This window comes from Falco punctatus (assembly GCF_963210335.1).
Source record: "Falco punctatus genome assembly, chromosome: 4".
Lineage (NCBI taxonomy): Eukaryota > Metazoa > Chordata > Aves > Falconiformes > Falconidae > Falco > Falco punctatus.
This window is the reverse complement of record NC_137583.1, coordinates 24,297,230-24,319,569: the sequence shown is the minus strand read 5'-3', so window position 1 is coordinate 24,319,569 and position 22,340 is coordinate 24,297,230. Positions and strand designations below refer to the sequence as shown.

Genomic DNA, 22,340 nt, shown 5'->3' with positions numbered 1-22,340 from the left:
CAGGAGAAAAAGCTAATATAGAATGGGCCTGAGTCTAGTGTCACCAAACTCACTGTCAGTTTTATCAGTACCTTCAGCGATACCAGCATCCAGCCACATCTCTAACTCTGTTTCAGTGAGCTTCCATTATTCATTTAAACACAATTATTTGTGAATAACACCCAAGCCTACAGTCTTTATTAAAAGCTCACAGTAATGACTGTTTTATAGGTATACTGCCTAGACACAGAAATACCCTGGGGGACAGCCCTGTGGTATCACTGCATGATGATAAAACCAAATTCCAGGAATGTTTACTTTAAGATTTTTGCTGGTTTGAGGATTTTGGGGGGTAGGGGGTGTCTGTTTGTTTGTGGCTTTCTTTAAGAGAAGAGTTAACTGATACTTTCCCTCTCAGCTGCTGTGCCTTCTTCAGTCTCCTGCTTTGTATCTCTCTTGTCTTTGTAACATTCACACCAGAAGAATGGCATGGATTGCAAATTAAAAGTTTTCTATTAAATTTTGTTGGTAGAAAGAAACAAATACTGGAAGATACAGGTAAGGCTCTTACCTCAAAGCTCAGTTTTGCTGTAAAGGGATCATCATCTTCAGTAATATCTGTATTGTCATCAAGCCTCAAACTCTGCGCATCTAGATGCATTTCTTAAGGAAGAAAAACAGTTCCTGTAAAATTAGCTGTCCTCACAGTAGCTAGCACTCAGAATAAATATGAAAGCATACCAGCAGGACTGGTATCCTTGTTGCTCCAGAGTGTTCTCAAGCAGCTACAGTGCCTAGATTATTATAGAAAGTACGAGAGAAGGGCTTGATGTGATTCACAGTGACTGGGGAAATTCATCATCGCAGCTGCTGTAGAATGGCAAAACTGACCACAACCAAGTATGACATCAGCTCTGCCTTCTTTCTCTCTCTGCCCTCTTCTGACAGATGAAAAAAGCAAATGAAGCAGCCTATTTAAATCGCATTGTTGAGCAGCTTTAGTCAGAGATTGTGTTTTCTTGTACATTACACTGTACCTAATATTATACGGCCCCCATACCAACTGGGAGCTCTGGATGCCAAGGAATTACAAACAGATTCCAACAGGAATGGTTACAAAGAAAATCAATGCTGGTTTCCCTTGGCTAAAAGAAGGCAGCCTCTAAAGCAAACTGTTACTAGAAGTGAATAACACACTTCAGATTTTCCCCATTCTTTACAGAAAGGAGTTAAAACAGAATAGGTGAAACATGGCATTCCATTGTTAAAAAGAAATATTTCGCATGATTAGAAACAAACCGTCCTGATAAAAAGCTTAATGAAAATATTAGGTTTAGTTAAAACATCACTTTGGTTGTTACACTAACTTAGAAAGGAAACATGATGCAATTGCACTTACATCAGTCATATGACAAACGAAAATTTTAACCCTAAGGGGGGGGGGGGGGGAATTGAAAATTGTTGCTTTTTTCCCTAAGAAAAGGGCTGCAAACAAATTTTAGTCAAAAGGATACTGTCAGTCATCATCTCTTGCCATTTATTCTCTCCTTTATTCAATGCTGGAGCTTCAAGATCAATGAGAGCTACAGCTTCTTCATCTGTGATGCCATCTTCCAGACAGAACTCAACCAGATGCAGTACTTCTGAAGGAGTATGAAAAGCAAGGTGCATTTGACCTGCAAGTACTCATAAAATGTCTTCTAGAAGATACTGTACCCCTTAAGAAATGAAAACTCTCTGGCTTCTGTGACAGTGGTGTTCTGCCCACATGTTCTCATGAAGCAAGTTAAATAAGAAAAATTAAAACAAACCAAAACCCCCTTCAGCTTCTGAAAGGATTGCATCTGTGTTAATGAAACACTTCATATGTTCCGTGTCTCACAATAAACCAATGTTTTACTGCTGCTATCCTGCGATGAAATCCAAGAATCCCTGGGACAAGAGGCAGCCACTTAGTCAAATTTAAAGTTGAGAGGAAAGATTTGTTTGACCAAATAATTTGTTCTCTCTGCAGTGTTAAGTACTAGCCTACTCTGTTTACCAACTTAAATAGTACAGTGAAATGTGATATTCCAACGCACCATAGGAGGAAGCGGAGAAGACGAAAGGCTGTCTGCAGTTAATGCAGACGTTCCCCAAGTTATTTAGCAAAGGGTTGTTGGTAGAGCATCTGTAACACAAGGGCACAAGCTCCTGCAAAGACACATACAGAGCACAGTAATCATCAACAGGTCAGCACATCCTGAACTCTTTGCTTTCAAGTAAATATGGGCACCTTCAGTTTACACCACTGATACTACATCAGCGCTAATCTGGAGAAATACTGCTGTAAAATCAGATGCTTGAACGACTGAAAATACTTTCCTTTTTTAATAAAACAGCAAGTTTTCCACATTCAAAATAGCCATCTTCACCATTCTAACAATTAAATTTTCACCTTCCCCTTGCAGTGACAAAAGAAGTTGAAAAGAAGGTTACTGAAGCAGTTTTTTTGCTCTAAGGCTTGGTCAAATATAAGTTCTTAAATTAATTCATCCCTCTTCAAGAGCAGTTATTTTAGGCAGTTCTTAAGATTGTACTTCTATTATATCAGGTGGCCAGGTGCATGTTCACTTGCACAATACAATTTATTTTTAGTGAGTACTCCATGAGACATGGCTTTATAGAACACTACAGAAAGTCAGACCAGTTAAAGAAGAAAAGGTGTTAAAATAAGACTTTAAGGAAGGAAGGTCATTCAAGGGATAAAGGGAGGAGGGAAGGAGTGCTAAGAGTGGGACAAATGAAAGTGACCTCCACCTAGACAGAGACAAAGACTGTGGAGTAATTGCATGTGGATCGGAGAGAAAAAGGCTTGAAAGAATTAATAGGCAGAGAGGAAGGCAGATGCAAGACAGGAGAGGGAGGATGGAAGCTGCCCATAAAGAAAGGACTGATTTTAATTTGTTCTCAGGAGCAAAAGCAAGTCTAACTTGAAGAATAACAACAGAAGGACTGTGCTTCCAGCAGGAATATAATTATCACAGAGCTATGCGTAATATATTTCAGATTTTTTTGTGCATGCAGCAACTCAGATTCTTGCATTAGGCCACATAACCACATACTAATGATTAACATGAAACACATTACAACTTACTTCATTGTCATGGAATGGCTTGGATCGGATTGTCAGGCTGCCCAGCTCAATTGATTTCTGGAACCTAGCTGGGATCTGCAGTCCTTGCAACTTGTCATAGGCATGACGAGCCAGTTTATAGGCACCAAGAGCTTCACTCTGTTTTGCCAGGGCAAATAATGTATTGCTATCATTTAATTAAGGAATAAAAATACATATGGCATTTAGGAAAACCTGCAATACTCTATCCAATCAGAGAAGTTGTGCAACGAAGCATATCCAATACCAGTATTTTTAATGGGCATTAACAAGAGAAATCGGTTTACATAACTCCATTGAAAAACAAGTGTGAAAGGACTATCCAAATGCCTGTAGGCAACTGTTAGCAAGGTTAGGAATTTACCCTACATAAACATTGCTTTGGTTAAATATTCTGATTCCACTCACAGAGTTTCAGTAATTTTAGGGTGAATGGGTATATCCATTGTAAAATAAATCTTACAACACCAGCAACCCACTGACACCAACTAAATACACATGATCTTATTGGAAATAAAGCATGTGCTCTGTGTCACTGGCCAAGGGTTGTCTTTCCCTCTCATCAGTGTGTAACAGTAACTGCTGTTTAGAAAGCTACTGATCACAAGGCACATTATGAAAGACTTTATGAAAGATTATTTATGAGTGAGGAAGTTAGGAAAAGGAAAGCTAACATCCCATCCAAAGCCATAAATGAAGTGAAACCCAAGAAAATTTGGCCTCCCTGTGGCATCCAGTGACTCTTCTTGTTATGTTTTACAGACAGGTGCATTTCCACAGGGTTCACACAGACAGCTTATGAAGTACTCTCCAAAGATGCAATATGCACTAACAAAGCTGTGCAAATGTTAGCCTGACAGACACGACACAGCTATACCAACCAGCCTCATGTGAAGCAAAAGCTCCTGGTTTTCCCCTCCCCCCCCCCCAGCTCCTGTCTCAGTTCAGTCTTCTTGCAACAACACTGTCAAGATTGTGAGCCAACATCCTGTTGCAGCGACTGGTATCCTAGAACTTGCTTCTCTGACAAAGGTGATACACCAGACTGGGTGGGTGGTTTTGAGAATTAAATGTTAAGACTATACAGCTCTCCAAAACTATTAAAATAAAAAGATAGCACAGTTAAACACACAATGGTTTGACGATGTTCATTGTTTCCTTAGGAACAAAAGTCAGTTTCCATTAACTATAACCAACAGCTGAAACTGAAGATATCCTACAGGAGATCTCTGCATTGTGGATCAACACCAATTATTTTTTTCATGTACCTTGCAAGATAACTTCTAGATTTTGTACTGTATTGAAAGGATACACTTTTGAGATCCCTAAAGGAGTCTCCTTTGTTAAGCTGTGAAGCAGAAACCTGGAAATATTGAAGAGGGTTTCAGGCAAGTGGAAACTGAAAGGCTCCTCCTGCAGTATTAAAAATACAGACATATTTCTAAACTGGAAAACCAACAACTCATTTCACTAAGCATCACTGCACTAGGCATCTCAAGTACTCTGTTTCTTTCATACCATTTCAAAGAGAAGAGGTGCTGACAGAATATAGCAAGTAGATTTTGCATGTCTTTATCACCAAAGCTTTCTGCATGTTGCAGGCATAAAAGAGAGGAAAAGATGTGCATGTAGCTAAAGCAGAATCTTTAACAGGCTGTTTAAAAATGACGGTAGACTGGCCAGCAGTAGTGTGGAGTCTCCACCGCTGTAAGGTCTGAAGCAGTCTGTCCAGCAAAGACCTCCAACAGCACAGTCTTCTTTTGGGCAAGGGCACAGACCAAGGGTTCTCAAATGTTTTACAAAAGCCATCTCCACCAAGAGTGGTGGCAACATTACTATAATTGCTGGAAGTAGCAGGAGCTTGTTGCTCATGACTGCTTATCATTTTGGAGTAGTATACAGACATCATTACTGACTGATACTCATACCACATTGTGGGAAACCCTAAGCTAGGGTGCCTTCTTCTGTTCAATCTTGTTTTCCCATGATTAAAGGCAAAGCCAACCATAGCCTGTGTAGGACCAGAGGCTCAAGGTGGCTGTGGAACCAAACTGATGCAACTAGCAAAAAAGGGCTGAGGGTGGAAAGTCAGTCGTCACAGTCTACTCACATGGAGACAAGCACAGATCTGCTGAAACTGCACTGCAATTTTTAGGAACTAAGACAACGCAAGTACAGTAGAGCAGAAGGCTGTATAATAAAGACATAAAGTTACTATACAGTATCACTAATCTACACTCAATATTTAATAGCCTGAAAAGTCATTATTTCTATTTATTTATGAACTCCCTAAAGAAAAATGCTCAGGAAGCATAAATGCACAACTTCTGAAGTGAGTATCTTACAGTGTATCTTTGAATAGAGTGATAGACATAGTAAACTTCTGCCAAATGCTGGAAGTGATGAAACTTCTGTAACATTTCAGTCTTCTGTTGTTCATTCTCTGCAGGAGGCAAAGGCATTAGTGTAAGTCTCCAAGTTGAGTCTACGAGACTCAGCTGGAAGAAAACAGCATATTAGGATTTTAGAGCCAGCACTTCTACGAGAGATATGTACCAGTTCATGTGTGTCCCATCTACCTGTGCAAACCACACATTATACAGACTTGCCATTTTTCTGAGCGATTTTCTGGTCTAAAAAACCAGCACGGTAAAAGACAAAACAGTTGAGGCAGTGGTTCTAATACAACTAGAGGCTATAGCTTAGTTAAGGGTAGAAAACAGTATGCGCGCATCACTGGAAACCTCATCTGGAACTTCAGAGTTTACAAATAAAATTAGTTTTGAAACATTTGTTTCAGAGATACCAAATACACTACTAAGCCATTTGAAAAAATCTGCATCTCTATAAAATATCTGAGGGGTATCAGAACAGCACTATTATGCACCAGCTGAACTAAAAAAAATAGGTACTTACAGCACCAGGCAAAAGGTACTATTATCAATCTTCCGTATTCGTCACTACTAAATTACGCCTATTAACTATTGGCTCCACCTCTCTCCCAGTGAAATACATTCAGAAGACAAGATGATAGCTAACAAACAATCAATTTTACCTCTGTTGGCAGGAAATATTTTGTAAAGTACCTCTCCAACCTATGTTTGTTCAAATACTAGATGTATCTTACACTCCAAGATCATCTTTTATTCACTCGTACGTTAACCTTCCAATCACTTCTCTAGTTAATGTGTGTTGTGGGAAGGTACATGAGGATACATGGTCCCAGGAGACATGCTTTTGACTCTAGTCAGATTTCAGAAGGAGGCCTAAGCACGCTGATGTTGCCATTTTGCTTACTTGTTTTAAATAAGCACACAGCAAAACGAGGGGGACTACAAAAATAGCACAAGCCAGAGTTATGCACAGCATTAAAAAGACCCCCAAAACAAAGCCACACAACAGTGAAGTAGTTGCAGCAATGCTATCTCAATTCAGTAACCGTTTGTCTACATGCACGAGAACATAACAAATACAAAATTCCTTTCAGTTACTTACCTTGGGCTATATCTAAACACTGCATGGAAAGCATCCAATAATAATAGGCTGCATCATTAAATCTGTTTTCAACCACAGCATTGTGTGTTAGCTGCTCCAGCACTTTCACAGCTTCACTCTGCCTGCCAGCCTTGTGAAATGCTACAAAGAAAGCCAAAACAAAGAGGATTTTACAGTGAGATTATATCAATTAACTGAAATTAATGTTTTTAAATTAAGAGCAGTCTATTCAGCCAGTATCAAACAGTCTATCCGGGGCAGGATAAAAAGGATTATGCACTGGTATTTTTCTCCTTGAAAGCAGCGACACTAATGGAACATGAGAAGCATCTGTAGGTATTCTGTGGCTTTTGCACCGTCTCAGCAGCTCTTGAGCTCACAGATTTTGTACAATGCTGGCTGCTTTTCTTTAAATAGAGAAAAGAGCAAAAATACTATGATGATTAGATCTTGATACAAACAATGGCATTCTCTAAACACTGCAAATCACAACTTCATTCAGAACTACAATAAATTAACATTTGAAGTTAGTGCTCTGGTTTGTAATGCTGAATATCTTGAAAGAGTACAGCATTTGCTATATCCTTCTATCATTTATTAATAGCATTTCTTTATTTGATGCTGAGGAACCAGTATAAAGACACTGAATTCTCACTTGGTAAACATGCATTTGGTAAACACAGTCTTCACATAGGGTAACAGGGAGCGGGGGGAAACTGACCCCCCAAAACCAAACCCCACAGCACAATTGCCTCCGGATTTCACTAGCTCAGCTATAACCAAATACCCACATAACTACACAATGACCTCCAGCTCACCCGGTTCTGGGGCATTTATATTTGCTGAGCCACAGCAACACAGAGCTTTGTGGAACAAACTGGGAATAACATATCTATATTCACAGAGTTCTATGTGCAAACTACCAAACTGCCCTCAAGCCAGGTGCTCAAAGCTTTGGCACAGAGATGCACAAACTAGTTTGTCTGGCATGTTCACTAGCTTGGCCTTTATAAGCAAATGCAGTTACACGCTTAGATCTGAGCTGGCTCTGGAAACAGCAGATGCAACAGTCACATGGAGCTGCACCTGAGAAAAGTAACCATACTAAAAACGTGCTGGCTCCACATGGAGCTTGCTTCAACATCTCCTTGTCCCTGGAACAGTTTATGAATTAAATTCTGAAGCCTGTCCACATGATGGAAGGTTGACAGTTCTCTTTAAAGGTAATTTTATAAGCCTAACAAAATTCATGAAAAATTCTTAAAGAAACAGGAAAATTTTACTTGTACAAACCCATTACCTAACAGTAAGAAAAACCCTATGCTTTTCACTCAGGTTTAAAACTTGACTGCCATACTTTGAATTCTATTATGCTAAAAATAATTAAAAAGACAGTTCAGATTATATGCCAGATACTGTTGCCACACTCAGATACATGAGATGGAAAGTCTGGGAATTTACTTAGATGCCATCATTTTTGACAGATCCATCAAATTTTCTTAACAAATAAGGAAGCTTCCAGCTACTTTAAGACCAGTATGGAAACATGGATTCTATTTTGTTTTGAATCCCACCAACAAGAAACTCTGCTGGGCAGAGACTGCATGTTCTGTATTGAAATTTAGTCCATACTTTTCCAAGTGACCAACGTTCTGTCAGTAACATTCCTACCTTTTTGGGCTTCTTCAAATCTATCATTCTCTGCTAGCCACTGAGCATAAGGGACATAGACATCATCTTTGAATTCAGGATGCTTTTCACTCAAAGCAAATGCCTGAGGTAAACAAAAAATTCATTTTTAGAACACTACATGGTTTAAACAGTTAAAGGGTTTAGAATACTCCATGGGATCAATCCTTTAGTTCTAAGTAAATTCACAATAAAAATTTATACACAGAATAGGGAGTGTAATCTGTATTTTCTCCAGTATGAGACAAATGTATGTTAAAATAAAAAGCCACCAACAACAAAAGAAAAAAGTTAAGCACAGTAACCGTCTGGTTACTGAAACAGGGAAACTTGAAAGTGATTATCTAGGAAATTTAGTAGATTTCACAGCAGGAGGCAAATATTTTTATTTTTACTGAATATATCTTTTAAAGCAATTGAAGTAACACTATAAATGTAGTTTAGATTCACTTTCTAAACTCACTGATCAGCAAAGCAGTAAGTCTACAATGTTCCGAAGTGCCCATATAACTGGGGGAAGGGGGCCTTGTCTAGTCCAGCAGTACTTTGAAAGCACTTCCTTAAGAAACCACACCTATCAAAAACTTACTGTGAAGAAACAAGAACAAAATTAACGGTGACCCCAACTGTGAAGTAGGTGGTACTGGTAGACTCACGTTTTTATGGAAAAACTCAGCAAAGTCAGAATTTTACCTAATCAGGAACATAAATCCAGTTACAGAGTGGGGTCTACACTACCACAGCACACATTCATCAGATCTAAATTGTGTGTGGTATTCTCACTCAGGTATGTCCAAATTAAAAATAATACAGTTCAAAACAGAATTTCCCATAATTACTATTTATTCTTTCTAATGGGCTAGAAGTATCCCCTGAATCACCATTGGAAGTGGGCAACTATAATTCAACAGGCAAAAAAGGTGCTCAGAAGTGAGACCAAGAAATATTCAGCTAGGAAACAAACAAAAAAAGAAAACCAAAGAAAAATAAAACCAGCACCAAATAAATGCTGCCATACAAAAGTAACTTAAATACTCTGAATCACATTCTACAGAAGCCTCCCTCCTTGCCTCTGCCTTCACTATAATGGTGGGGGGAGTCAGACGTTTATCTCCCTTTCTTGCAACCAGAGACAGTAAGAAGTAGTGGTTTTAAACATGGAAATCACGCGCATGCTTACTTCCTCCCAGCGATGAGTGTCTACATGGAGATGGACCAATGCTTTCAGGTCACCAACCTTCATGTAGGTTTCTGCCGCATAGCCAGGGTTATCAAGTTTCTTAAAATAGAAGGCACATTTTGACAAAGGTTCACGCTCAGCTTTATCCAGTTTTCGAGCAATTTCAATTAACCTAGACCCAGTAAAAAAGTCAGATGTTTCAGGTTCTGCCTTGTTTCGCCTTTTAATTATTTAATAACTTCATGTTTAACCACTTATTTAATATTATAGTTGTACCATGCAACACTGTTTAAACAGTTTTCAGCAAATATTGCAACTTCCCTGGCCCCCCCCCCCAGCCCTTTTACAAACCCAAAGCAAATTCCTTCAGTCTTCACTCGTACATGCAACTCTGTATCTCAGACTCTACATGGTCATGAGGACAAAGGGAAGGCATAGATCCTAAATGACTAAGTGACATGGGACACACTTCCTCAACCTTGACCTAAACAAAATGACTCCCGAATAAACATTACCCACTTAGCCTCAAAAAAAGGCGAAATTGAGGCAAAGGAAGGCTGAGATCTTATGGCAACTCAGCAAATGACCCAAAGTGTCACCTGTTGCAAATCAGGGAGAATTTCACCAGTGACAGGAGTAGCCACATAATTTCTAGGGATTCTGTGCTCCGGTTATCTTCTCTACCCACTAGATATTATCCTTAACAGTTTAAACCAACAGAAATAGGTTCCCATATATAAGCACTCCTGTGATGATTACTCTGAAAAGCTCAAGGCATACATATTTTAGAAGACAGTCTCATACTACAGACAAATGCATTCATACTTTTTACCATTGTAATGCATTTGTTTTTGTAATATATTGATGTCCCGACCCTCTAAACATGTAACTTTTACAACATTTTTAATTGTAGATGTGTTCCAAATACCCAATTTGATATAAACACAGGTGCATATCAAACAAGTTTTGTCTTATTTCAAAATTATGCAGAATTCGTAACAACTCATTTGAGATTTTTTTCATACATTATCTGAGATGGAACTAAAACCTACATATCAACCCAGCCATGGTCCCCACTGATCTCTATGGCCTTCATGTGCTCGCCTGCAGAGAGGTACATCTCCACTGCTGCTTTTGGTTCATTGATATTCTTGGCCCAATCTGCTTGTTTTTTTTTTAGCATCTTTGTGTCTTTGGGGTCTCCAGATCCCAAAAAATCCTGAAACAGTGCAATACAAAAGTTTGCATTACCTTCTGGTTACAAACATTGTTACAGTCAACATTCTAAAATACACATAAGTTTTTTTTTAATTAATATCATTATGCCTCCTAAGAAAAGAAACACTGCATACAAAGCAACATGTACAGATTCAGACCAGCAATTTATCATCAAGGCCCAATGTTTGGTAGGAAAAAATGGTAAATCTCCAATTTAGATGGTTTTCAATTAAAAAAGAGAAAGTGGGAGATTTTGGGAGGGCCAGGAGAAAGGCAATACAGATGCAATACAGATGCCCATTTGGTTTCTTGGAAAGCTTGCTCTGTTGAGCCTGTTTAAGTGGACACAAATTACTATTTCTGCATGCTTTTCAGGAACATGCCTTTCCAAAAAAAAAAAATGGTACTAATGTCAAAAACTGTAATAGATCAATTCCAAGTTTTAGATTTTCTTTTGCAAGCCAAAAAGGTAGTTTCCCTCTCAAAGATGGCCCAGCCCCAGCCCATGCTTAGTTAACAATAGTATGCCCACTTAGTCGTATGTTAGCATCAGGATGCCCAGCCACAAATGAGTTACAGGCTGAAATTTTGATTTCTTCAAAGGCACATTATATTACAATATATCAAATAAGTTCTTTTATAAGGACAGAATGCCAGCTGCTCAAAAGCAAGAGTGACTCTGAACTACTGGTTGGACTTTGGCAAAGAATGCAAACACCAAGCCTGGATGCTGTAACGATGACCATTTTGGAAGTATTTCTAATAGTTTGTTCAGCTTCTCCTGACAATACCAAAGCCCTGGCACCATATGGTTCGCATCTGTTGACAACATGTGCCAGGGGGGGTGGTGTTGGTGGTGAAAAAAGAAAAAAAATAAAAGAGGAAGTACTTCAACACTCGAAGATCAATTAAGGGCATTTTTTCCCATTAACAGAACAGGCTACTGTCCATTAAAACAGCTTCTACCAAATGAAAAATTGTAACAGAGGAGAAATGGAAGGGTGAGAAGAGAGTGGAAAATTACCTTATCCTCTGTGTTTCTGGTAAATTCTGACTCAGATTTAAAAAACCCCAAAACAACAAACAGGCAAAAAAACCCTACAAAAGCAGCCACACAGATCTGTTCCACTACCACAATTCAGCAGTTTCCCTGATGCAGCCAGTTGACATGTACAGAACTATGCCCCAACACAGAGAAGACCAAGAGAACGTCACCTCTTAAATAAGCCCCACATAAGATTTTGCTCTAGCATTACCTACCGCAACACAGCCCTGATTCAAATGAATAACTATAAAGATGCCATGATAATCTTTGAATGTGAAAAAACAAAGCAAAAGGATAAAGTTGAACAACATCTTTCACACAACTTGTTTTCCAGCTTAGGTCACCAAAATAAGCCCAAAATCAAAAGCTCAGCTTCTTACTGTATAAAGAGTGTTTTGTGAGTTCTTGGTAACTTGTGATCTGGTACTGCAATAACAAGCCTATGACCAGATATCAAAGGGCTTCCTGACCTCTGCCTCCAGTCTGGACCCTCTAGCCAGAGCTAATCAAAGTCAAGCTCAAGAAATCAGATTCTGTAAGGGTTCCTAAGCTTAATTCTGGCAGCATTAAAACACCACCCCCACCCCCCAACACAGAAACCCACCACACTCCCTATAGATCTTTCCTCAGAAAAATAACTAGCAAACAAGGGGGGTTTACGTATTCTTCCATGTATTGTGTACTCCCGGCACAAGAAGCTTCCTTCATGTGCTATGAAGTACCTTTAATTTCCTCTGCATGGAGTTACTCTCAAGGATAGGACACAAGACCTTTTGCTCTCCACTAGTTAAATATAGACATGACTACGGCCAAGAGTTAAAAGATTCTTACGAAGACTTATGGGAAAATTTTCATCTATGAATTACATTTATGTTCAAGAGGAGCCAAAACCACTGAGGCTAACAAAGACTCATCAGCCAAAAATAGTGGAAGTCAGACTTACATCAGCAAAGCCCCAAAGTATTTATATTAAGCTCTTGGAAGAAAAAGATCTCTCTGTAGCACAGTTTGTGGAATCTATGCTAAAAGAGTATATGCACGTCATGGTAAAGTCTTTGTCCTGTATTGGGCAGAATAAGGCTCTGATGAGTGATGAATGAGACTAAACAGTGCATGCATTCTCAGGGATTTTGATAAGAAAACACCATCGAAGACTTAAAAGCCAAGTAATGCTTTCTTATCGCCATATAAACCCATCGGGTTTTAAGACCATATTAAATTCATTTCTACATGGAAACAGATTTTTTTTAAAGAAGAAGATTTGCTAATAAACAAACATATACTAGATTATTATATTATACACTTTATAAAATACATTAATATAGAACTAACATACCTTATTTAAGTTCAAACTCTGAAAGAAAAATATTTTTATTATAATATGGAAGTGAATTAAATGCATGGTACACTCTCCTCCACTTTGCATGTGCACTATTTTATCATCTTTGGAATACAAAAAAGGGACTCTTGAGCGAGGTAATGGGGAACAAAGCCATAAAAACTAATTACTTTTTTTTAAAGGAAAACTACTATGGATACTACTATATAATCAGAATGAAAGTCACCTTTGGCGGCATCCAACAAAAAATCCACCGAAAAGCCAGGAATTCCATGGACACGTTTGAGACTACACAAAACACAATCCGCTACTTCAGTAGTAGACTCTGAAGAAAAACGCTACCACTACACTGAGGCACGAAAGATAGCCATTTTTCCCCACATAAGCCAAACGAACTTCAACTGAGAAAATAAAAACTAGAATTCAAAGCCCACATTTCATCCAATCTTTTTGCAGGATCCTATTTTGAAAACAGTCACAGGTACATTAATATTTCTACATTTAAATACTTAGTTGTGAACTATTACCTTTGCATAGTCAAACATCCGTAAATCAGAGTACATATCGAGAGCTAGGTTTTCATGTCCACTTTTTTTGTATAACTTCGCTGCCTCGTGGAATTTTCCCTGGTAGGCATAAACATCTGCTAGGAACAGTTCATTGTTGTTCTCTCCATGCTTCTTCCGCTCCTGGGAAAAAAAACCAACCCAACCACCCAACATACATTGAGAGATGTAGAAAATACTCTAGATTATCAGGACCTAGGTGAGAAATAGTCATTGAAGAATTGGATTCTCAGGCTTAGATTTTAACTGTTAATAAAAACCTGTAACAGGATATCATAATTATGCCTCTCCTACATTTCTGGTGAATTTATAATTAAAGGATTAAATCCCTTCTTAATTAAAATTAGGAAGAGCAAAATTAAATGTCACTGTACAAACCAAAGTGATGAAAAATCACTTCGTCTGATTTCAGACAGGAAAATGAACACATGCTGTCATTACACTATGCTATTTTAAAAAAGGCATCTGACGGGTGCCTCATTTTTTCCTGTAAAAACTCACTAGCATATAATTTGGCTAAATTAACAATATATGCGGGTGGGATGACAAACATGAAAATAATTGCTAGCAATAAGCACATTCAAAAAGCGTGTTAACCGGCCTCTGAATAAAAAACAGTGTCACTGCCACTGTCTCCACACGTGGATTTCAGGTAGGCAGCAGTCGCTTCCAGAGCGCCTGTACATACTCTCCTGCTAACTGGAACTGCTCACTCTTGTTGGGAAGGGACCACAGAGGCAGAGCGTGTGCAGTGCCACAAAGCAATGCCTTATGTGAATCAGACCCAGCGGTACACCAACTCCAAGGGACCAATACTATATATATATATACACACACAGTAAAACACACACACGTGTGCATGTTTCATCCTATAACTTGGAAACACATTACTACCCTGCACTTTGGATAAAATTATTACCACCACCTCATACGGAAATATACAGATGTGAACTGCATTTAAAGAAAACTGCACAAAAGGAGGAAGAACATTCCATGAGCATATAAATTCGATTGTCTGCTGCCGAAGGAGACTCAGCCATCATGCCTTCTCATCACACTGACTAGGCTGATACTGGACTAGTGCTGACAGTTTGCTTTAAAATCTTGGTTAAAAGCATAGTCAGAGGAATTGTTACACCATTTTTTAAAGACTTCACAGAATCTTGCCAGATAGAGAGATCTGGCAGTTACATTTCTTGCTACCACCAATAAGAAAAAAAACCCTAATGTGTCATTGCTGAGAAAACCATGACATTAATGGAACATGTGTGCTTAGTTACACCCTTACAAGCCTTAGAAGAAATTAAATACACCACAACCAAGAGTAAGCAATGATGTAGAACTCTCACTTCAGAAGAAGCATTTTCAAGAAGCCTGAAAGTAAGTTTATGCCTATTTACAGAGGGATTTTTTCCTCATTAAGCAGAATGTGACAATTCTGGAATACCCTCAACAGACGCAGATCTGGACAGGCGTACATGGAAAAGAAAGGTTAGAAGTGGTGAGAGAATGCTAAAAAAAAAAAAAAAAAATGGGGCAGGGGGGGCTCCTAATGCAGAACTTTGTCCCATGTCAGACCACCAACCATTAACTGCAGCCAACAGGCATTTTGACAGAACCAGGACAGCTCAGCAGAAATGGAAGACAAGGAATGTATTCTTTCAGAAAAGGTGTAAATTTAATTAGCATGAGGGACAGAAATTCCCTTTATGTCATCTCAACACAGATCTTTAAACTAAGCATTATCATGAAGTCTTTGTAGAAGGACAAAGGTGATACCCTGTCTTTTAACATGCTCATGACAGACAGTTATTGTCTGGTGAAATTCTATCAAGAAGTGTAAAAAGAGTAAGAACTAGTGATTAGAGCACAGTATGGAAGTAAGGAATCCTAAATTCTATTTCCAGTTGCCACAGACTTGTCATGAGACCTTGAGTTTGTCATTTTATTTCTCTGGGCCTGTTTCTGGCTCTGCAAATCGGAGATAATAGTAATTACCTACCTCCAGGGGGTAGGGAAAGGCTTAATTAACTCATGTTTATGAAGCATTCTGTATTAAACTCTGTTAGCACAGCAGTATTCTACCAATTATTAACTGACTATTGAATATTCTTCCAGTTTTCCTGAAAACAGTTTCAGAAGTTCTCACTGTCCCATACTCCATTTTTTTCCCCCATGAAGTTTCAGTCATATGACTAGAGTTTGAGTCACCTCTGCTAATCAGGATTTTTCACTCTAAAACACATCTCCCAACAGTCAGAAGCACTATCCAAACAAAAGTTCCTCCAAAATAGAAAGTACAGATTTTGGCATGGTACTTAAGCGTAAGAAAATATCCTATCTTTTACTTTCTTACCTCTATGCTGCTGATCAATTCTAAGTATCGAAGGTCTCGTACCCTGGTAAATGCCTATTGAAAAGGAAAAAAAATAATAAAAGGAATTAACTTGAAAAGCCAGGAAAAAAACCATCAAAATACTGTTATGCATTAATCAAGCTGTCTTCGTGCAAACAGGACAGACAGAAATATGCTGGAATTTATGTAGTCCCTAACCTGATGTGCTCTAACTACAACTGAGGGACCTGAGGCACTGCAGTAAGGCTGACAGGGGTACAATCCAAACAGCTTATCACTGAAAATAAACCAGCAAAGGCAGGGACTATTAGGTGTAGGTATGTCAGTCCCCCAAGAAATACAAACTTCTATTTAAGATATTACATACATTTATTCTGATTATTTTGCAGCTTTTCCATTTTGATGTGAGGCATGATACAGACAAGAAAATGTAAGGAAACTATTACAAGGTAGAACGTATAATTGATTGTATTGCCAAAGGATACTGCATATGCTTATCGTTTTTATACCGTTCTGAAAATCCAGCATGGAAGTAGCTCAGAGAGAGGAAAGGAAGACAACGATAAGATAAAAGTACTGCAAGACAGTATAATGTCTTTTGCAAATGAAGATAATGTGCAACCCAAAGTCTCAAGTGACAGTGTCACGTGCAAGTTACAGCAGCTTAGCACTTATTCTCGACATGCATCAAAAAATAGAAATTTAACTCCTTAGACAGCATGTTTGAGATTTCTAACCAAACGAATGTTTAAGAGGGCATAGAATATTCTGCTTACACCAGATTGGACTAGGAACTATGAGCGCCTTTAATGTCAAGAAGCTGCTTTTGTTCAAATTAATCCGCTTTAATTCTAAGAGGGCACTACTTTAAGATTCCAAGGAGGCGCTGAAAACTTCTTTTTAAGAATATCTATTTGCATAAAGCCATCCATGAAACTGGAATTATTCTGATGCCTCCACTTAAGGAAAAAAAAGAAAAGAAAAATAAAGCATTTAATTTCCTTTTTAAAAAAATCTGTTATTAAAAGATGCCTATCGTTACAGGTCATTCCCTGTATATTTTTAGAATGTTTTGTCTTTCATACAAATTCATAACATTGAACTCGGTTCACCCTCTCTTATTTAAGAAAAGGTGGTGAAAGAAAAATAAGGAAGTATTTTCTGCCACAGAAAACTGTTCTCCGGTATATGCCCATTTATAGACCACTCCCAAAACCAAGGCATTCCCGACAGAAAATGACCAAAACGATGGAATCCCATGATGACCATTGCCTTCAAAGAATGATAATGAGTAGATAACAAAGAATATGAAACTTCCACATTTGAGCTGAGATTATCCCGAGTACCTGGGGGGCGGGAAGAGTACCGTTCCAGCCGGGAGCCGAGCAGGCAGCAGGGCATTCTTTGCTGCCACCCGGTGGGCAGCACCGCCACTCACCAACGTCCCGGTTCTATTTCCCTCAAATTCATTAACACATTTTCCAGCAGATGAAAGACACCATTTTCTTTGCATTTAACGCTTTGATTTAGAACATGACATTTATATAGAGTGATAAATTAAATTTAATTTTAAAACCTCATCTCAAGGTCTTGCGTATGTAACAAACGAACATCTTTGGCATGTGGGGTAACATACAAACACTACAGACCCAGGAATACCACTTTGTATTCCAGCCATAAAACATACACTACACACACACAGACTACACATATAGAAAAAATTATAAAACAAGCTTCCTGCTAAATAAGTAAATAACTGCTTTACCTTTTTAGCAGTTTCAAACTCCAGCCCTTCTAAGGCTTCCATGGCCAGCTCTCTCCAGTCAGTATCAGTTACTCCTAAACACGCAATTTGATAGGCTTCTTTAAACATTTTTCGTTCCAGGTATTGATACATGGGTGCAGACTGAGGATTTCCATTGAAAAACACGTATTAGAAAGCATAATACTGAGATATATTAATGAAATTATCTACATACATTGGGGGAAAAAAAACCCCATTCTAATCATAACCATTATAAGCTCCACAAACATATCTATGGGTTATTTCTATAATAGAACGACATTCTGGGGTGATTACTATGTATCTTTAGACAAGCTGAGTTAATTATATTCAAAACTCATCCATCTTGAAAACTTCAGTTCCTTGCATATTGGGAAGCAGTTAAAAACATGAATTCTTCTGAGCATCGTACAAGCTAAATATTATGTATGACGACATTTTTTTTCCCCAATACTATGGAAGCCGAGGAAAGGAGGGGGTAGTTTGTTCTCAAAGGCTAAAAGCATAAAAAGTGGCACAACAGCCCGGTGTGAACTATCCCTGGAAATATTCAGACACAACGGGAAGAGGTATCATGAGGAAGTAACCCTTTCATGCCAACCCTGATGACAAAGCCGTTTTACCAGCGCCGTGACTATTAAGGCCAAAAGATGCTGACCTGTCCTATGAGAGAAACAGTCAAGTGCAGGCTGACACTCTGCAGCTACAGCTCAACCCCTTTGAACAAACAGGGAGCACTGCAGCTAGATTACCTTTATCTCTGGGTTTGCAACCAAAGACAGCATGCAGATTGATTTCTATGTTATTTTTATCAATTTAGCTGTATACTTTTTGGTACTCCCTCCCTCCAAAAGTGTAGGTTTGAAAAAGCTGCCTCTGTGATATGTCACAATAATTTTGTGGCATATCAAAGCCAGGTGAAGAGTGTGCTAAACCTGGTTGATCTCATGGCTGTCAACAACACGGGACAACCCAAAGCCTAATTAAGGATCTGGATAATACCTCATTGGAACAGAAAGGGGTCTGTAACACAGGTAGCAGTTAGTTAATAAAAGCACATAGCACTGTTGCCTTCTTCACTGACTCTCAAGTTTCAAATCCTGTCCACACCTGGGTGCCTAAGTCAGATTTTTGTTTTGTTTTGTTTCTTGGACTGTGTTAGACTTTTCCATTGTTTCCCATAATGCAGAAACCAACAATTTGTGGAAGGCAATCTCTAAGTTTAGAATATATATAAAGATTACACATATATTACACATTTAGACTAAAATATACAGCTTAAATATTGCCTAAACACATCTAGATGAAGCAACAATAAGACAAGATTTGATGGTACTCATAAGAAAAATGGAATTACAACTTGAGAAAAGGTACATAGAGAAACTACAGTAAGAATACAGGAAGAGGCAACACCTGCACCTTATCTTCATCTTTGCTTTTAGATTATGGGCATTTGCAAGTAGAACGGGAGAATTAGAAAAAACAATCAACAACAGCAAAAAGGAAGTTAGCTTAATTAATGCCAAACAAGAAAATCCCCATCATGCAACATAACAAAAAACAACTAAGAAAGTGTGAACTGCAGTCATTTTGGTAATGGAATACAAGTAAATCTCAGAAAAGCTTTTTCACTTCTTAAACACTGATGTTTATGAAATGTAAAGCAACACTTAATGAGATTAAAGGATTACCTGCGGAACATCAACAGCTGACATAGAAAAACCATGAAGACAGAAGATCTTGGAACCATTGTAGCCCACAACAAAGCCTTGAAGTTTTTGCTGATGGACAGGGAAGTTACTAGCTTTGATATTGAGGTACCCTCCTCCAGAAAAGCAAAGCATATCCTCACACTGTGTATTCCAAGCCACGCTATTAGCATTGGGTTCCTAACAAGCAAAATAACTGATGATTACAACAGATGCAATCACATCTTTCCTAAGAAATACACATCCCTCAGCTAGAACATTTGACTTCCAATAGTCTGGGTGTGTACAAACAGACTTACTATTTATGTTTGTAATGTTCTAAAGCCTAGTATATTCCTAAACAGATTTAGAGGGACATATTTTACATTTTAATAAAAAGCTGTAATTGTCTTGCCTTTGTTTTGTATTTATGAACGGTCCATACTGTCAAACTGTAGAACATAATACAAAAATTCCACAACAATACACTGTTAACTAGCACATTTAATAAATCGTTTTTCTGCCTGTTACAAAAAGAAACAGACCCTGTCCTTGTAGCACTTCATACTATCTATCCAGTTTTCTTTGAAAACATTTCATCAATGTGAGTGAACCTTTAGAATGACTGGTAAACTGCCAGTGAAAAGAGAATTATCATTATTCATTTTATAGTCTTGGAACACACAAAAAAATAAATTTAGGCTTTAATTCTGTTCATACTAATGATTAAGTCAAAATGCTCATTAACTCTAATGCAACAGAGGGAACCAGGACAGAACTCTAAATTAAATTCAAAAGGTCACATGTTTAAGTGCTCTTTATTCAGCTGTTGCTCACATATATCTCTTGTCTTTTAACTCCTTGTCTACCATCTCTAAAAGGGTGGTTTCGATAGAAAAACAGATCACGGTTAAATCCTACAAAATGTGATTAATGGCTTAAATCACTATTACATTAATTTCTGCATAGCAACACTTTCGGTATATGTTCTGTGCTCCAAATCACTTCCTGCCCCCCTGACCCTTTTAAAACAAAGAAATAAAAAACCCCTAAACTTTGAATTTTACCTGAAACAACAACTCTTTGGTATGAATATCATATACTAGGCAGGTGTCGTTTTCATCAACAACTGCCAGCTTGTTTCGGGATGCACTCATGTCCAGGCAGCGCACAGCTGTGGATTGCTTCAACAGGACAATTGCGAAGACATTATCGACAAAAATCTTCAGAATCTAGACATATTTGAAACCAAAGTGAGTCCATCCATTTTTACTACTAAAACTAGAAACAGCATAGCAGGTACAAGCTTTAATGCTGTTTAAAGCATGCAATTGCAACTTTTTTTTCAGAGATAAACTGTGTATTAAAATTAAGGAAATTATTTCAGTTTGAGGTATCTTGAAAAGACTTGCTTCCACAACATACTCTAGGTTGCAAGCCTATACAAATCAATCATATGGTATACATCCTAGATTTTTTAATGCTCCACTAGTTAAAAATTTACATTAATATAATACTACAGGAATATATAGCACAGATGCAGAAGACAAAGGATCTCAACTTCATCTCTATTCCTGTTCTCTGTATCAATACCTCTGGGATCAGTTTGAAATTTTCAGCTGTTAACCCGCTTGTGAAACAGACAGCAATTTCACCCTTAGAACATCCACACCTTCACAAGTGGTCATCAGGAGAAACGTACACACACGCACACTAAAGACAAACCCTCCCTCAGTTCACCAAGAATTCCATTTTTGTACTTCGTTCCTAACAACTTAAGGACTTCAGAGAAAATTAAACATGTTCGTATAAATTTTACGGCCAGAGAATGTGAAAGAAAGAGGTAATTGAGTTTTAATCACAAGATGAGACTATCATATAAAAATCAAGGTTGTAAAAGAGCATGTTGCTCCTAAGGTCTCCCCCTAAGAGCACAGAACAGATTTTACTTGCAGTGAAAAGACACACAGCAGACATTACATGTTACCTGACCATTTTTTAGACCAACTAAGAGGCCTTCTCTTCCTGGTGGTCCTCCAATTACTTTAATATAACGGATAAGAGATTCCATCAGCCATTCTCGTTCTTTAGTGCCACTAAATGAGAGGCACTGCAACCTTTTCTCCTAAAGACACAATAACATACAAAATACTGTGTGGAAGTAAAGATAAAACTTTGTGTCTCTGATGTGCAGTATTTATTACTATACTAGCATGTGTCCCCTCTTCTACATATAAAAATTGTAAACAAAGTCAAAGAATTCAACCTGTTAAACTGACTATTTAAGGGTTTCCAATGCTATGAGCAAACAAACAAGACCAAATTAACCCCCACCTTTTTCTTGTAGTTCACCCCCACCCAAAAGTTCCCCTGGATTATGTGCTCTTTTTTCCAATTCACTACAGAGACTGTTTTACTGGAACCGAAACACCCACGGCACGCCACAGCTATTGCTTAGAAGTATTGCCAGCACTGCACATGACAATAGCACTACACATTGCACCTTGGCGAAAAACTAATAAATTACACAGTACAATCTTTTCCTACCAGCTACTTGGACAGCTATCTTAAAAACTCAATGCACCCCATACTACTCTAGATTTTAAGGCACATACCTGGCATAAAATAATGTGATCTGAACATACAACCAGCAAGTTGCATTCAAATTTTTTTACTATCTTTTCCTTCACACGATAATACATATCTGAAGAATCATCTGAGTATAACTCATATATCAAGATTTTCTCTGGCATCTGGATTGCTAATCTGTTTTTGTAGATGGCAATTTTCTTTACAAGTTCTCTGCCTTTTATTCTAACTAGAAAGGGAAAAAACCACAAAAACAGTA

At 38.1% G+C, this 22,340-nt stretch overlaps 1 protein-coding gene across 2 annotated transcripts in view; it reads right to left on the bottom strand.

Moving 5' to 3' along the window:
- IFT122 (intraflagellar transport 122) overlaps positions 1-22,340 on the bottom strand; it is a 33,436-nt gene that overhangs the window by 1,413 nt on the left and 9,683 nt on the right. For both annotated transcript variants that reach the window (XM_080387547.1, XM_080387548.1), the window contains 17 exons: positions 22,108-22,310; positions 21,480-21,617; positions 20,560-20,724; positions 19,496-19,693; positions 17,787-17,927; positions 16,022-16,075; positions 13,627-13,788; positions 10,550-10,716; positions 9,498-9,669; positions 8,300-8,402; positions 6,629-6,769; positions 5,479-5,576; positions 4,446-4,546; positions 3,116-3,281; positions 2,061-2,172; positions 1,494-1,622; positions 551-630 (listed from right to left, as the gene is read on the bottom strand). In XM_080387547.1, the coding sequence (XP_080243673.1) occupies positions 551-630; positions 1,494-1,622; positions 2,061-2,172; positions 3,116-3,281; positions 4,446-4,546; positions 5,479-5,576; positions 6,629-6,769; positions 8,300-8,402; positions 9,498-9,669; positions 10,550-10,716; positions 13,627-13,788; positions 16,022-16,075; positions 17,787-17,927; positions 19,496-19,693; positions 20,560-20,724; positions 21,480-21,617; positions 22,108-22,310 (2,330 nt within the window). The remainder of the gene's footprint in view (positions 1-550; positions 631-1,493; positions 1,623-2,060; positions 2,173-3,115; positions 3,282-4,445; positions 4,547-5,478; positions 5,577-6,628; positions 6,770-8,299; positions 8,403-9,497; positions 9,670-10,549; positions 10,717-13,626; positions 13,789-16,021; positions 16,076-17,786; positions 17,928-19,495; positions 19,694-20,559; positions 20,725-21,479; positions 21,618-22,107; positions 22,311-22,340) is intronic.